Consider the following 16340-nt stretch of genomic DNA (forward strand, 5'->3'; position numbering starts at 1 on the left):
ATGAATGAATATTGAGGAGGTCGGTGTTAATAATGTTGGTATTTGTTAAGCGCTTACTATGTGCAGAGCACTGTTCTAAGCGCTGGGGTAGACACAGGGGAATCAGGTTGTCCCACGTGGGGTTCACAGTCTTAATCCCCATTTTACAGATGAGGTAACTGAGGCACAGGGAAGTGAAGTGACTTGCTCACAGTCACACAGCTGACAAGTTAAGGGACAGAAGTGGACGTGTTAGGCTGTAGTAAGAGATCGGCGAGGTAAGGATAGGAAGGAGTTAGGTGATCGAGTGGCTTAAAGCCATTGCTAAGGATTCTCTGTTTGAAGTGGAGATGGATGGGCAACCAGTGGTGGTTTTTGAAGGAAAAGAGAAATATCGACTGAGTGATTTTTTTAGAAAAACGAGGCGGGCAGCTGAGTGAAGTGTGGACCGATGAGAAAAGCAGGATAAAGGAGAAAGCCCTAACAACTAAATTCAGACAAAACAACTGAATGTAGAGATAAATCTTTCGTAATATTTACTAAACGAAAATACGCATCCATGCACGAGCTTGAAAGATAAGGATCAGAATACGGAAGTGCCACAGGCGGGTGCTGGTCTGACATGACCGAGGGGTGGTCCACTTTTTGTGAAAATGGAGAGAGCTGTGGTCTGGAAGATTTGGTTGCGGAAGGAGTTTAAGCCTGGGGGTAGCGTGTGAGAGAAAAGCGGAGCAACTTGAGGCTGGAGCACGGACAGCCTGGAAGAGTTCGGGAAGCCCAGTGTTAGTGGGACACGTGTCGCACAATAGAGTTTTTGAGCTGAGTAGGGAAAGAGATGTCTCCTTCGCTCGGTGAGAGGAGGCCTCGGCTCCTATGAGGGATTTAAAAGTAAAATAAAGTTAATTTAAAAAAAAAAAAGGGCTCGTCCGGGAATTGAACCCGGGACCTCTCGCACCCTAAGCGAGAATCATACCCCTAGACCAACGAGCCAGCAGTGACGTGATTGTGTCTCGAAGCCCAACAAATACTTAACACCACGTCACCACGTTTTTCTGGTCGGCCGCCGGCAGGGTTTGGTGCCATCTGCTGGAGGAAAGGCGCTATTACCGGAGTCTCGCCCTCGGGCCATCTCTCCCACTCCCGGCCTCCACGTGGTGGAACCAGAGGTTCAAATACTCTCCGTCCGGCCCAGGCCTCCTGGACAAGCATTGACCGAGAGGCTGGGGGCAAAGGAGCTGGGGCCTGAGGACTGGGTTTGAGCTAGGCTGCAGAGAGTTTCCAAAACCATCAAAAAGCCAGAATTGTTCCCACAGCATCCAGCGCTTAGAAGAGAACTTGACACGTAGTAAGCGCTTAACAAAATGCCGTTAAAAATCGTGGTCAGCCTTGAAGCAAGCCACTCTCCCGGATCTCCGTGCTTCAGAGGTTTGCCCTTGGAGACAGATGAGCGCCGGGGGAATCGAGCGAAAGGATTGGAAAGGCAGTTGAAAAGTGAGGGAAAAAAGGGCTCGTCCGGGATTTGAACCCGGGACCTCTCGCACCCTAAGCGAGAATCATACCCCTAGACCAACGAGCCACTTGCAACGAGTGTAAAGAATTCGCCTTAGGAAGCAGAACGAACCATCCGTTGCTATATTTCCAGTCCACTTTTATTCAGAGTCCCGACTGTAAGAGTTCGTTGAGGTCTTTCTCGGCAGATTAACCTCTGAACACCCTGGGTGGAGAAGCGTCATGATAGTTCCTCATATTAAAGAAAAAAAATTCGCGCAGGCCCCAGCGAGATTTGAACTCGCGACCCCTGGTTTACAAGACCAGTGCTCTAACCCCTGAGCTATGGAGCCTCCGAAAGCGAAACGTCTTCCCAACCCTTCTGAAGGATCAGTGAGGACTATTTTTTTTTTTCTTTCTTTCTTTTTTGGCCAGGTGCTAGAAAATGGGGATCTCCAGTTTCCCCAGCCGGGTTGAGTGACGATAATTAGAGGAAATGTGATCTTTGTTACGTACCAACGTAGCCCTCCTCCCCCTTCATCTGTGCTGCCCACACCCCCCGCCCAGCAGGAAAGGCGGCGGCCGGTCCTTCCTCGCCTCCTCGGGGCTTGGGTGCCTGCTTTCCTTCAATCCCAGCCCAGCTCCAGGACGTCCAAGGAAGCTCGAGAGGGAGAGGGGTATTCCCCATCTCGCCCATGAGGACGGCAGCTTCCAGAGACTTTCTCCGCCGACCCCTCCGTGGGGAAACGTGTCCGCGGCGGGACTCAAACCCGGGAGCCCCGGGCCCGGGAAGCAGCGCGACGCCTTAGACCGCTCGGCCACGTTGCGGAGCGCTCAGGGAGCGGAGGGTGGGGGAGGCCGGGGTTGGGGGCACACGGGGCCTGGGGGCGCGGGGCTGCTGCTGGGCACTACCCAGTCTGCGGGTGGAGGTTCATTCATTCAATCGAATTTACTGGGTGCAGAGCACTGTACTAAGCGCTTGGAATGTACACAGATAGAGACAATCCCTGCCCAACAAAGGGCTCACAGATAAGGGGGAGACAGCAAAGCAACCTAGGCCTAGGCCGCCCTAATCCCTGCCCTCCGGCCTTCCCTCTGCCCCTCCACCCCAGCCCAGTCTCTGCTCGGACCCCGAAAAGGAGGCAGCTGGGGCTGGGGCGGTCGGTGGGGCAGAGGGGAGGAACGGAGCGGGTTAAAAAGAAATACGGCTGGGCGGGCGGGGCGAGCACAGCAGACTCATAAGCAGCTGCGGAGAAACAGACGTGTGTGGCTCGTTGGTCTAGGGGTATGATTCTCGCTTTGGGTGCGAGAGGTCCCGGGTTCAAATCCCGGACGAGCCCTTTTTTTTTCTTTTTTTTTTAAAACACCTCCCTCTTATCTCCCCGCCCCACTTGGGCCAAGCCGTCGGAGTCTCCAATTTTAATTTAATAAGCTTCTCCCTCCGCGCCTCCCACGCCCGGTGCTGAGAAGAGGGGCCCGGGAGACTCCTCCAGATTTTGCCCTTTCACTTCTGCGCCGGTGTTTTAGGAGCGAGAAGACCGAGGTAGCTGTTTCTCCGTTTGGGTTCCGGACTCGGGAACGTGAAGGCAGCTGAAATGAGTGTATGAGATCCCATGGGGGTCACGGTGACTGTGGGCCTGCCCAGCAGGTAGAAGAGTGATAGAAGAGTGAACCACTAGGACCCTGGGAGGATTTGGAGAGATTTCTAAGAATCGGCTTTCGGTTAAAGAAATGATTTTTTTAAAAAAAGTAATATTTACTGGAAAGAATCATGGCATTTGACTAGAATATTAATAGTCTATTTCAGAACTAGGAAATTACTTTTAATCTAAAATAAATTTTTGTTCTTCATGGGACGCATGCATTTTTTAAAAATGCCTTTATTAACCAGAATCTGCAACGGGCAGACCTAACTTTAGAGACCAGCCCCCCCGCTGCCCGAGGTCTTTTGGGCCCCCTAAACGCAAGCAGCGGGATCGATTACCAGAGCGGTCAAAACGGCGGGGGTTATCGGGAGCAGCTGAGAGCTGGTAGGAGAACTGAGCGCATAAAGCAATTCAGGCTGCAGATTGCCAGGCAAGGTTAGACCTCAGTTTGGGCTCCGGGGTCTTCCCTGCCCATGAGTCCCCGAGGAAAGTCCGACCCAGGCAGGCCCGGCCCGGCCGCCCCTTCCCTATTTGGTCGTGGAGGGGGTCTTGGCCTTAGAGAAGGGGGGAGGCTGGAGGTGGGAGGTGGGGCCTGCACAACAAGAGCTGCCCAAGAAGGGGACGGGGTGGCGACGAGCACACTCAGAAGAGACTCTGCAGAATAGTTGCCATGTGGCTCGTTGGTCTAGGGGTATGATTCTCGCTTTGGGTGCGAGAGGTCCCGGGTTCAAATCCCGGACGAGCCCGCTGTTGGTTTTGCACCGAGTGGCAGACAGTTTCCTCTCATACCCTCGGCACGTTTCTCTTCATCCCTCCCAAGGCCGGGAGCTAGGTAGAAAGGGACCGGTGAGACCCTTCCTTTTCTGTCCCTGTTTTTTCCCTAGAAGCCTCGGACCTCAGCCTCCGTTCCTCTCGTCAACTATTTAGGATCTCCGGCCATTCCCGCCACCTGTAGCCGGAACTTCGAGGCTCCCCGGACGGGAACTAGGCGGGATCGAGGTTAGCAGGTGGGCTGCATGGCTCCTGCCCCTTGTCGTTAGGAGGCCTGTGTTCCCCCAAATCAACAAAGACCGCCACCACTCACACGTATTCCCATAGTCTGTGACACACAGCACTCACAACAAAACACTCGGGTACGCATACACACACCCCCACACACCTCTGCTCCCATTCACTAAGCAAATAACCGTCCCATGTACACAAGCAACAACTCGCTCCAAACGTTCACATACGCAGCCCTGTGCACACAAATACACCCCTCACCCTCACACGCTTTTAGAACACATACAGTCATATTCACTCAGACTCATAGCCTCCCATATTTTCATGCACACCCATACCCTCTCACGCATTCATGTACTAGCATGCAAAATCACTCACGTACACCCCCACACCCCCACATACCTCTGCTCCCACTCACTAAGCAAACAACCCTCCCATGTACACAAGCAACAACTCACTCCAAACGTTCACATACGCAGCCCTCTGCACACAGATACACCCCTCACCCTCACATGCTTTTAGAACACATATAGTCATATTTACTCAAACTCATAGCATACCCTCTCACGCATTCTTGTACTCGCATGCACTATCACTCATTCATTCATTCATTCAATAGTATTTATTGAGCGCTTACTATGTGCAGAGCACTGTACTAAGCGCTTGGGACGAACAAGTCGGCAACAGATAGAGACAGTCCCTGCCGTTTGACGGGCTTACAGTCTAATCGGGGGAGACGGACAGACAAGAACAATGGCAATAAACAGAGTCGAGGGGAAGAACATCTCGTAAAAACCGATGGCAACTAAATAGAATCAAGGCGATGTACAATTAATTAACAAAATAAATAGGATAATGAAAATATATACAGTTGAGCGGCGAGTACAGTGCTGTGGGGATGGGAAGGGAGAGGTGGAGGAGCAGAGGGAAAAGGGGAAAATGAGGGTTTAGCTGCGGAGAGGTAAAGGGGGGATGGCAGAGGGAGTAGAGGGAGAAGAGGAGCTCAGTCTGGGAACGCCTCTTGGAGGAGGTGAGTCTTGGAGGAGGTGAGTGCACTCAGGTACACACACACACTCACACTGTAGCCTGTGGCTACAGTTGAAAGCAGTGTGGCCTTAATGGAAAGAGCACAAACCTGGGAATCAGAGGATCTGGGTTCTACTCCTGATCCTGCCACCTACCTGCTGTATGACCTTGACCACTTCACTACTCTGTGCCTTAGTTTCCTCCTCTGTACAAAGGAGGATTCAGTACCTGTTCTCCCGCCTACTTAGACTGTGAGCTCCAAGTGGGAAAGCAACTGGGTCCAACTTAATTATCTTGTCTCTATCCCAGTGCTTAGAACCGTGCTTGGCATATAGTAGGTGTTTAACAAGTACCACAGTTATTAAGATCCCTATTTTTCCTCGAAGCATCTGAACGCACAAAGCCCTATAAATGGAATTTCCCAGGCCCACTTTTCAGGGTTCTTCCACCACTTTAGTCCCCCAGCTCCCTGTGAACCTGTCTCCTTCTGATCCTCTAATAATAATGACATTTATTAAGCACTTAACTAGGTGCTAAGCATTCTGCTAGGTACTGGGTCCACAGAAGATAATCAGATCAGACAATCCCTGCCCTCCATGGGCTCAGAATCTAGCAGGATGGGAGAGCAGGGATCTTTATCCGTATTTCACAAATGAGGAAACAGACACCCACAGAGGTTAAGTGAATTGCTTGAGGTAAGGTGCTGGCCGGGGCAGAACTGAGACTCGAATACAGATCTTCAGGCTCCCAGGTCCAGGCTTAATCCACCTGGCCAAGTAGTCCCAATACAAATTTCAGCTCCAGGAACTGAATGGTGGCACTTCCTGGCTTGGGCCCTGGGGGAACAAGGGTCTATCTGTAAAATGGGGAAGCTGCATGGCCTAGTGGATAGAGCATAAGCCTGAGAGTCAGAAGGAGTCTACTGTGTGACCTTGGGTGAGTCACAACTTGAGCAGCGTGGCTCAGTGGAAAGAGCCTGGGCTTCGGAGCCAGAGGTCATGGGTCGACTCCCGGCTCTGCCACTTGTCAGCTGTGTGACTGTGGGCAAGTCACTTAAATTCTCTGTGCCTCAGTTACCTCATCTGTAAAATGGGGATTAACTGTGAGCCTCACGTGGGATGACCTTTCATTCATTCAATAGTATTTATTGAGCGCTTACTATGTGCAGAGCACTGTACTAAGCGTTGGAATGAACAAGTCGGCAACAGATAGAGACAGTCCCTGCCGTTTGACGGGACCTGATTACCCTGTATCTCCCCCAGCACTTAGAACAGTGCTCTGCACATAGTAAGCGCTTAACAAATACGAGTATTATAAACACGAGTATTATTACAACTTCTCTGTGCTTAGTTACCTCATCTGTAAAAGGGGGATTAAGAGTGTGAGCCCCATGTGGGATAGGGACTGTGTCCAACCTGATTAACTTGTATCTACCCCAGTGCTTAGAACAGTGCTTAAGTACTTAACAAGTACCATTATTATTATTATTATGCGGGCTCTGCCACTTGTCTGCCGTGTGACCTTGGGCAAGTCACTTCTCTTCTCTGTGCCTCAGTTAACCTCATCTATAAAATGGAGAATAGGACTGTGAGCCCTGTGTGGGACATGGACTGTGTTTAACTGGATTACCTTGTATCGATCTCAGAGCTTAGAACTGTACCTGGCCCATATTTAGTGCTAAACAAATACCATTAATAAAAAAATCCCCTCTCCAGCAGAACCCACAGCACAGTCAGACCCAGATCCATCAGACAAGTTACCTAGGCCTGACTTGGACCACAGGATCCCGAGGCCTAGTGGAGAGAGTATGGCCCTGGCCAGTCAGGGGACCTAGCTTCATCGATTCATTCAATCGTATTTATTGAGCACTTACTGTATACAGAGCACTGTAGCAAGAGCTTGAGAAAGTAATCCTGGGTCTGCCATTTACATGCTATATGACCTTGTAACTTCTCTGTGCCTCTGTTTCCTCATTTAGAAAATGGGGTTTAAACACCTGTTCTCCTAAACAATGAACACCATGTAATACAGGGACTGTCAACCTGATTATCTTGTATCTACCCTAGTCATATATACTCCATCTGGTGAAGTCCATGTGTAGTCATTTAGTTTGGATAAACATGATAGGATAGAAGGACCACCGATTCTTTTGAAACGTGGTTTTGAGAAGGCTTTTATAGAGCAAATTAAACCAAAGTGATCTTTGGAAGGCTAAATAACTCGATTTAGATTAACATATTTTGGACACAATCGGGAGGTCTAAATCTCTGGAGAAAACACTAACGCTAGGAAAAGTCCAGGGAAAACGTGGAAGCAGCTAGATGGACAGAGACCATAACAACGACAACGGAAGAACCGTTAGAAAGATTGCGGATTATGGCAGAGAACAGGACGTTCTGGAGAAAGTGTATTCATGGAGTTGCTATGCTAGAGAAGCAGCGTGGCTCAGTGGAAAGAACACTGGTTTAGGAGTCAAGAGATAGGGGATCTAATCCCGGCTCCGCCGATTGTCAGATGTGTGACTTTGGGCAAGTCACTTAACTTCTCTGTGCCCCAGCCCCATGCGGGACAACCTGATCACGCGTAGAACAGTGCTTTGCATATAGTCAGTGCTTAACAGATATCATTATGATTATGAATCGGAAACGACTCGACGTTAGTCGTAGGTACAGTATTTGGCACTTAACAAGTACCGCCATTGTTATTATTATTTGGTCTGTAGTAGCCCAAGGGTCAAGGTCCTGCATTCTCCCTCCCATTTCAGCTCTGGGCCTGCTTGATCGCCACTGGGTACTCTTGATTGCCAGGGCAAGTCCCTCACAACACTTCTTCCCTTTGTTCTCCGGTTTTATGAAAGGGGTAGCTGAGAACAAAGATAGAGCTACCCCCTTGATCTAATCAGGACCCCTGGTCTGCTATTCAAAGGGATTTAATCACCTTGGAAACAAGGCAGAGGCTGGATGGAGAACCCCGTCCCAAGGAGTTATTTATTGCTGCCTTTCCTGATGTATTTATCCTGCATTGTACTCCTTGATTCAGTCAGCAATTTTGTATATAAGGAAGTTCTGGATCCTTCAGAGTTGAGGGGCCTTGACTAACAGAGGAAACTCTGTCCGTCAAACACCCCTCCCTACTAGTGCTAAAAGAAGTGCTCGTACTAATGAACTGGTCTCTAGCATACCCACTCAAACACAATGTAGAGTCCGGAAAGTTTTTCTTCCAAGGGACAAACTGGTCCCAAGGATGATGTGAGCCAAGATGGGGCTGGGGAGAAGGACGGGGCTGGGCCCTGAACAGTGGGTTCTCTGCCCCCTGTTTCCCCTTTAAGTGTGTCCATTTGGGACCCATCTTAGGCCCTAATTTGGGAAGCAGGCTGGGGGGCCGTTTATCCAGATTTGTACTGGACATTATAGCTTTCAGTTGGTCTGACTCTATCCGTTCCTCTGTTGCAGAGGGGGAGTCCGGTGTCCTTGAGTGCCGGGCGTTAGCGGCCACCCTAAAACTGGCACCCGCACTGTGTTGAGCCAGGACCCGGGAGTGGATGGGCTGGGGGGCGCGGGGCTGGGGTGCTTGGCAGCAAGCCTGACTCCCCCAGGACAGTGGCCAGCCGCGAGTGAATGTTTAATCTTTTGTTTCTGGAAAAAGAGTTAAAGTCAGTGGGACTTTGTCCTCCTTCCTCCCCCGCACTCCAGGCCAGCAGAGCCACGGTCACCCCAAAAGTCTGGCCCCCTGGCTCGGTCCGTGGCAGCCCTTCGAGGAGCCGGGACCCAGGGCCAGGCTTGGTGCCCACACTGTGGGGAGGGGGAGGGGGAGGGCCGTTATCGTCCGGTGAACTTGGCACCGGGCTGTAGCTGGATGGGGCTACCAACTCTCCCTGCTCAGCTGCTTCGGAGGTCGCTGCGGGCAAATGGGGATTAATAATAATGTTGGTATTTGTTAAGCGTTTACTATGTGCAGAGCTCTGTTCCAAACGCTGGGGTAGGTACAGTGTAATCAGATTGTCCCACGTGAGGCTCACATTCTTAATCCCCATTTTGCAGATGAGGTAACTGAGGCACAGAGAAGTTAAGTGACTCGCCCACAGTCACACAGCTGACAAGTGGCAGATCCGGGATTCGAACCCATGACCTCTGACTCCCAAATCCATGCTCTTTCCACTGTGTGAGCCCCTCCGGGGGCCACCCGATAACCTTGTATCTCCCCCAGCGCTTAGAAGAGTGCTTGACACATAGTAAACGCTTAACAAAATACCATTATTATTATTATTATTAGAGAAGCAGTGCGGCCCAGTGGAAAGTGCACGGGCTTAGGAGTCCGAGGTCGTGGGTTCTAATCCCAGCTCGGCCACCTGTCAGCTGTGTGACTTTAGGCAAATCACTTGACTTCTCGATGCCTCAGTTACCTCATCTGTAAAATGGGGATTAAGACTGTGAGCCCCAAGTGGGACAACCCGATGACCCTGTATCTACCCCAGCCATTAGAACAGTGCACCCATTGCCCGGCCCGGACTGTGAAGGGCAGAGCAGCTGCCTTCGCCGGGGGAGGGCACAGTGGTCAACCCTTGTTGACCAACCCTCTCCTGGGGCATTGACCCTCGAGCGTCAGGTTCAATGTCCAGTCCCAGGGAGGCCCGGAGCCGGCCGTGACGGCAAGCCAGGGGGTGGACGCTGCGGACCTACATCTTTGATCCACACTTGTCCTGGAAGTCCAATAACCCCCGCCTGACTGGCCCCTCTGGCCAGGACCTTTCCCCCCCCCCCCCCGCCCAGACACCCGCCCGTCCCCTGGCAGTGCTGCCTTCCGCTGGGGCCAAGGCGGGTAACAAAGGGGCTTCTGTTCCCATTGCCCCCCCCCCCGCCCCACCCCCACAGCCCCACGGCACTGTGGGCTCCGCCCCAACCGGCTCTGCTCCCCGGTTTGTGCCGATTCCGCCCCTTGGCCTGGGTCCTGGATGGGGCGGAGCTGGAGCCGGACCCGCCCCTCGGGACCCTTTAAAGCCGGGGCCAAGGACCCCAGAGCCAGGAGGAGGCCAGGTCACCAACGGATATTGTGATCCATCTCCGGACAGAGAGACAGTGACCGATTTGTAAGGCTTCGGCACCCCCACCCCCCACCCTAGCTCCCTGCGACCCATGCTCTCTCTCTCTCCTATCTCTCCCGCCTGTCTCTGACTCTCTCCCCTGTCTCTAGTGCCTGCCTGCCTGTCTCTATATCTCTCTCCTGCCTACCTGTCACTCATAATAATGTTGGTATTTGTTAAGCGCTTACTATGTGCAGAGCACTGTTCTAAACGCTGGGGTAGACACAAGGGAATCAGGTTGTCCCATGTGGGGCTCACAGTCTTAATCCCCATTTTACAGATGAGGTATCTGCTTGTCTCTCTCCTGCCTCTCTCTCTCTTCTCTGTCTCTCATTCCTGCCTGAATGTCTCTCTCCGGTCTCTTTCCAGGCTGTTTCTCTGTCTCTTTCTCCTTCCTGTTTCTTTCGTGCTTATTTCTCTGTCTCCTCTGTCCCACCGGCCTCTAGCCTGCCTCACTGTATGTCTCTCTCCAGCCCATTTCTCTCTACTGCCTGTTTCTTTGCCTCTCTGTGTCTCTCTTCTGCCTGCCTGTCTCTAAGTCCCTGTTTTCTGTGTACCTGTCTGACTCTCTCTTGCTTGTCTTTCTTGTCTCGGTCTCTTTCCTGCCTGTTCCTCTATCACTCTCCCTCCTGACTGTTTGTCTCTGACCTGCTGTCCTTTTCTGCTGCCTGCCTGCCTGCTGGTGTTTCTGTTTCTGTCTCTCCTGTCTCCCACTGCCACACCCTGGCCTCGCAGCTGCTCTGGGCTTAGGCTCAAGAATCACAAGGGAAAAATTCGACAGATCCAGCTTTCAGGATCCAGGATCTCGGCTAGGCCGGGCTCCGCCCCCTCCCACTCCGCCGGAAAACTTGCGAACTTCAAGGGAGTGGGGAGGGCTCTCCTAGACTCGTCGAGGCTCAGAGAGGCTTGAGAAGGCTGCTGGACTGGTGGGGGGTGGTGCCGCTCGACTAGGCCGAAGGGGCTGTTTGGAATCCGCGGCAAGGGCTTGGAGGGGGCAGCGGCTGGAGCAATAGGCCTTACTGCCCTGCTTGAGGGCAGGAGGAGGCAATGAGTGTATGTGTGGTGGCGGGGAGGGAGTCAGGGTGGAGGGTTTGGAGTCAATATAGGAGGGCTTGGGAGGGATGGGAGAGGGTGGGAATAAGGGGTGACAGGGAACGGGGGGCTCTCTGGGATTGGGGCCAAAGGTGTGGGTCAGGGCCTTATACTGGGGGCCCAGGCTCTGGTTCAGCAAGAAAACGAGACTTCCAGGTTGGTTGGAATGAGTCCCCAACCCCCTGCTGCCTCTCTCTCTCTCCCTCCCCACGATTGCCAGTGGGGCCGGAATGACTCCCATGGAGCCCACAGTGATGGTCCTGGGGGGATCTAGCTGCCCTCCGCCCTCAGCCCTCTGCCCTCATCGCTGCAGCTGCTGCCCCCAAGCCTGATGCTGTGGCTGTCTATGCCAGGGCTGGCTCAGGACAACTTGCAGTACAAGAATTTCCTAAGCCATCACTTCATCGGGAGTCTGTTGGGCCATGATAACTTCTCTGACAAGAAGACGGCTCAGTTCCTGGGCCACAAACAGTACAAGGAGTTGAACACATTTATCCATGGCGGAACCCTGAACATCAAGGCTGCATGCAAGGCAGAAGGCATTCCTCTCTGGGGGGGCTTGATACAGGGTGAGCCCTGTTTCCAGACCACCACCTGCAGCGTCCATAGACCACAGAAGTTCCCAAGCTGATATCAAGCCCACCATAGCCCCAGGCTTATTGTCCTCAACTGTGTCAATGCGTTTCCCATCCACCTAGAGGACCCTTGTGTCCTCTGAGGGGAGAAAGGGCAGGGCATTTCTGCCTGGAGCGGTTGGGCTCTCAATAAAGAAACAGTCTCTAGCATTAGCAAGATTCAAACCCTGGCTCCCCAGCTCTGGTGATCCCCCTGCCCTGGCTTTTGCTTTCGGCTGCCAGCCCAGGGTTTCTGCCCTTCCAGCCCCAGGAAGCTGTTTGACCTTCAGTGACCTGTATGGACAGGGCGGGGGACTGGGGGAGCGTGACCCTAACCTACAGAATTTTTATCTCCCATGGGCTGGAGGAAGGGAGCACAGAGAAAGGGCTACAGCTCCAGATAACCAAGAGTAAGAAAGAAGCCCCAGCAGAGAGGGATCAGAACTGGTCTGGGCCCAGGGCCAAGTCTGGGACCTCCCTATGAGGGACGGGTGGCCCCCCATCTCCCTTTGCCCCCACAGCCAAGCAGGGTAGAGGCCTCCTGTCATGCTGGTGAGAGCGGGAGGTTTAGGGTTTTAGATCAATTGCAGCAGACCATGCCAGGACTGGATTGGTAGGATGATGTGAGCATCACCTCCCAACAGGGTCCTGAAGAAGGGGTTCTGCCCCATGCCCTGGCCTGCTGGTGGTGTTGAGGCCAAAGTCCTAACAGGAGAGTGAATGGAAGAGGAGCCAGTGTCCTCTCCCTGACCTCCAGCCCCCAAGGCCACAGGGCACAAGATATCTTTGATTCATCCTGACTGAAGGGGCCAGGAGAGCATGGGAGAAACTCCAGGAGAAATGGAGAGATCATTGATAACACTCTTCCAGCAAAACAGACTCTTCCAAAAGAGCTATTTGCTTTAAGAAAGTTGGTGAATTCCAATGACCTTGGCTCTGACCAGGTAATCAGTCTCAGGTCTTCTTGTTCTCCCCTGGCAGCCTGGGCAGTCCCTACCCCACTGCCCCTCTCCTCAGGCTGTCCAGATGCAAAGGTCTCTCGTCCTCATCCTCCTACCCAAACCTTGAGCCAGCTTCATACCTTCTCCTCTTCCCAGAAAGCGCTGTGGTCTAGCACGCATCTGTTGGGGAATTCAGAGGGGATATTGTGACTAACCTTGGACTCCACATTTGTTGAGTATCAGTTATATGCGTGCCTCACTGGAGGAATGGAAGGGGTCAGCTAGCAAGCTGAGTGCTGGGTGGAGGAGTGGGAGATTCAGCTGGCAGACTGAGAACAGGGTGGAGGAGTAAGGGGATTCGGCTGGCAATCTGGCTGCTAGGAGGAGGAGTGAGGGGATTTGGCTAGCAGACTGGGCCCTGGGTGGATGAGTCGGAGATTCAGTTGGCAGAATGATCTTTGGGTAGGGAAGCGGGTCTCCTTGAATGCAAGAATCTTAGCTATCAACTCAGTTGTATTGTACTCTCAAATGCTGTGTGCAGAGGTCAGCATGCAATAAGCACTCAATAAATTCTATTGATTAATTGATTGTTTCAGCTGGCAGATTGGGCACTTGTTGTAGGAGTGGTAGTGTCATCCAGTAGACTGGACTCTAGGTGGAGGAGTGGAGGAGTCATCTGGCAGACTGGGTGGGCAATGGGAAGAGAGAAGGTGGTCAGATGTCAGACGGGGCTCTGCGTGGCAGATAGAGGGGATTCAGTTGGCAGACTGATCTCTGGGTAGGGATTCTGGCTATTAATTCCATTGTATTGTATTCTCTCATGTGCTTAATACAAGGTCTGCACACAATAAGCACTCAAAAAATACCATTGATTGATCAATTAATTGATTGATCATTTCAGCTGGCAGATTGGGCACTGGCTTTAGGAGTGGGGGCATCATCTCACAGATTTGGTAGTGGGTAGAAAAGTGGAGGGATCAGCTGACTGACTGGGTGGAGGAGAGGGTGGTCAGTTGGCAGACTGGGCACTACATAGAGGAGTTGAGATATTCAGCCGACAGACTGGACTCTAGCTGGAGGTGTGGGGAGTTTTGCTGGCAGAATGGAAGCTATGTGGAAGACTGGAGGGAGACAAAGAGACAAAAAAGAGAGAGACAGAGAGACAAAAAAGACAGAGAGGAAGAGTTCTCCTGTGGGGCAACACATCTGGACATTTATCCCCAGGGTCTGGGGGAGGGGGAGGGCGATCCCTGTTGCAAGAGGGGGTTGAGGAAGAGGGTGGGCTTTACTTGGCGGTGGAAGATAACTGTCTCCTAACCTCTGACCTCTACTCCGCTCTCCCCCATTCTCCCTCACTCTGCCTAGGGTGCCCACAATGTTTTGGCAGGGGACCTACTCACTGCTGCTCCTGGCACTGCTGGCACTGCTTGGACCAGCCCTGCTGCCTGTTTCAGGGCAGAAGACCATGTACCAGCGGTTCCTGCGCCAGCATGTGGACCCAGAGGGTGAAAATGGCGGCGACGCCACAGCCTACTGCAACCGCATGATGCAGGCGAGGAAGATGACCGCTCAGCGCTGCAAGGCCTTCAACACCTTCATCCACGAGCCCATCTACAAAATCAACAGCATCTGTAGCACAGACAGCATCTCATGCAAGAACGGCCGCATGAATTGCCACGAGGGTGTCGTCCGGGTCACCGACTGCAGAGAGAAGGGGGGCTCCAGGCCAGGCAACTGTAGGTATCGGGCCCAGGTCAGCACCCGCCGTGTGGTCATTGCCTGTGAGGGGGACCCTCAAGTGCCCGTGCACTTTGACCGCTGACCGGCCCAGCCCAGGCCTGGAGCTATGGGGGCAGTGCTCACACTGATTTTTTTGTTCCTGCTTCCTTCCCTGAGAGGGAGACCAATGAGGTCTGCTGTCCCCATCCCCTCACCCCTGCCCATACCACCCAGCCCTTCACGGCCACTCCTGGCCCCTGCTTCTCCAGATTTCAGGGTCACCATTGTCTCCTAGTAGAGATGGGTCCCGCCGGATGGCAGACTAAGGATTTTAAACCTAACTGTCCATCGGTTTTTCTCCCCAGTCCCGTACCCCGAGCCTCACCAGAGCCCACCCCAGGGGCGAAATTTCCAGCCTCCAGAGTCAGCACTGGGCCAGGCTTGGGAAGCTCGTGGCCTGGATGTTGACCCCACGGGAAGCTGGACTGTGGAGCACTGCCCAGTACTCACCAGGGGTATATGCCACTGACCTGTCCTCTTTCCTGCAATAAAAGTCATGGATCCCACAATTTTTTAATTTATGGTTTTTGTTAAACATTTACTATGTGCCAGGCACTGTACTAAGCACTGGGTAGATACAAGTTAATCAGGTTGAGCACAGCCCATGTCAGATATGGAGCAGTCTTAATTGTCATTTTACAGATGAGGGAACTGAGCCACAGAAATGGTAAATGATTTGTCCGAGGTCACGCAGCAGACAACTGGTGGAGCCGTAATTAGAAAAGAGGTCCTTCTGACTCCCAGGCCCATGCTCTATCCACTAGGCCACACTGTTTACCACGGGTCTGGCATGCTCTGGTGTTTGAGGGGGTGGGGATCCCAGTAAGAATGGAGGGAAGGGGAATTCTGCTCAACCCCGCCCACTGAAGTGGTCCCAGTTATCTAATCTCCTTTAATTCAGGCCAGCCTATGGCTAACACTAAACTCCCATTTTAGATGACCAGTCCCAGGGATGGCCGGGTCCCACCTGTCTCCACCCCCGGGCATTCCCCACTTCCTTGGGAGTCCCAGGTCGGCTCCCCACGTTGACCTCAGGTATGGTTGAGAATAACTACTGGTCATCACAGGGCACCCTTTATCAGAGGAAGTTGTTTGGATGTAGAGGAAAGGGTGAATCCTGGTAGTGATGTGAAGACAGAACTGTAAGGATTTGGTGACAAACTGAATGTGCAGATTGAATAAGAAAGATGAGTCAAGGCTAATGTCAAGGTTACAGCCTTGGGAGACAGGGAGGATGGTAGTGTTTTCTGGACACCCTTCTACTTCTCCCGAATACACCCATCAGGCTGAGCGGCCTACAATATGTTCAAGGAGACCCCTACAGGACAGGGAACAAGGGCTGGGGGAGAGGGTCCACCTGTTCTCTCCAGTTGGGTGAAGTGGAAGGGTGTCCCTGCATCCCCCATGAAGACCTGCGTACTAGACTATTAACCATCTGTCCCAAGATGATCCTGGGGTACCGATCATCTCAAGGTCAAATGCTGTCTCGTGACCCCCTGAGCCAGCATGCGGAACTTGGAAGTGAGGGTGGGACACCAACCCCCAACCAAAACTGCCAGATTGACAGCCCAAACTGGGAATACAGAAGGAGCCCCTCGCCCCCATGCCAATCAAATTAGGGATGGAGGAGGGGGGAGGGCAGAGATTGGATAAACTGAGGCCAGAAGCTGGAATGGCCTAAGAGCACAGGGGA

At 52.6% G+C, this 16340-nt stretch overlaps 1 protein-coding gene and 5 non-coding genes across 7 annotated transcripts; 3 read left to right on the forward strand and 3 right to left on the reverse strand.

Moving 5' to 3' along the window:
- Positions 1 to 897: 897 nt before the first annotated feature.
- On the reverse strand, positions 898 to 969 carry TRNAP-AGG. The gene has a single exon. It is a non-coding gene; the product is annotated as a tRNA-Pro (tRNA).
- A 514-nt stretch (positions 970 to 1483) lies between these two features.
- Positions 1484 to 1555, reverse strand: TRNAP-AGG. The gene has a single exon. It is a non-coding gene; the product is annotated as a tRNA-Pro (tRNA).
- Positions 1556 to 1747: 192 nt separating this feature from the next.
- TRNAT-UGU lies at positions 1748 to 1820 on the reverse strand. Its single transcript has one exon. It is a non-coding gene; the product is annotated as a tRNA-Thr (tRNA).
- Positions 1821 to 2735: 915 nt separating this feature from the next.
- On the forward strand, positions 2736 to 2807 carry TRNAP-UGG. The gene has a single exon. It is a non-coding gene; the product is annotated as a tRNA-Pro (tRNA).
- Positions 2808 to 2933: 126 nt separating this feature from the next.
- LOC100073569 (ribonuclease 4) lies at positions 2934 to 15156 on the forward strand. Of its 2 annotated transcripts, XM_029078267.2 has the most exons (3): positions 2934 to 3010; positions 3998 to 4120; positions 14234 to 15156. In XM_029078267.2, exon 3 carries the CDS (start codon positions 14244 to 14246, stop codon positions 14688 to 14690), a length of 447 nt encoding a protein of 148 aa, XP_028934100.1. In that variant the 5' UTR covers positions 2934 to 3010; positions 3998 to 4120; positions 14234 to 14243; the 3' UTR covers positions 14691 to 15156. The 2 variants fall into 2 exon arrangements, with proteins under 2 accessions (XP_028934100.1, XP_028934099.1); XM_029078266.1 differs by lacking the exons at positions 2934 to 3010; positions 3998 to 4120 and adding an exon at positions 10124 to 10227.
- On the forward strand, positions 3788 to 3859 carry TRNAP-UGG. The gene has a single exon. It is a non-coding gene; the product is annotated as a tRNA-Pro (tRNA).
- Positions 15157 to 16340: the final 1184 nt, after the last annotated feature.

The sequence above is a fragment of the Ornithorhynchus anatinus genome, chromosome 13 (assembly GCF_004115215.2).
Source record: "Ornithorhynchus anatinus isolate Pmale09 chromosome 13, mOrnAna1.pri.v4, whole genome shotgun sequence".
Lineage (NCBI taxonomy): Eukaryota > Metazoa > Chordata > Mammalia > Monotremata > Ornithorhynchidae > Ornithorhynchus > Ornithorhynchus anatinus.

What these genes read in the sequence shown, in the direction of transcription:
- LOC100073569 (XM_029078267.2), top strand. Translation starts at nt 14,244, where the DNA reads ATGTTTTGGCAGGGGACCTACTCACTGCTGCTCCTGGCACTGCTGGCA.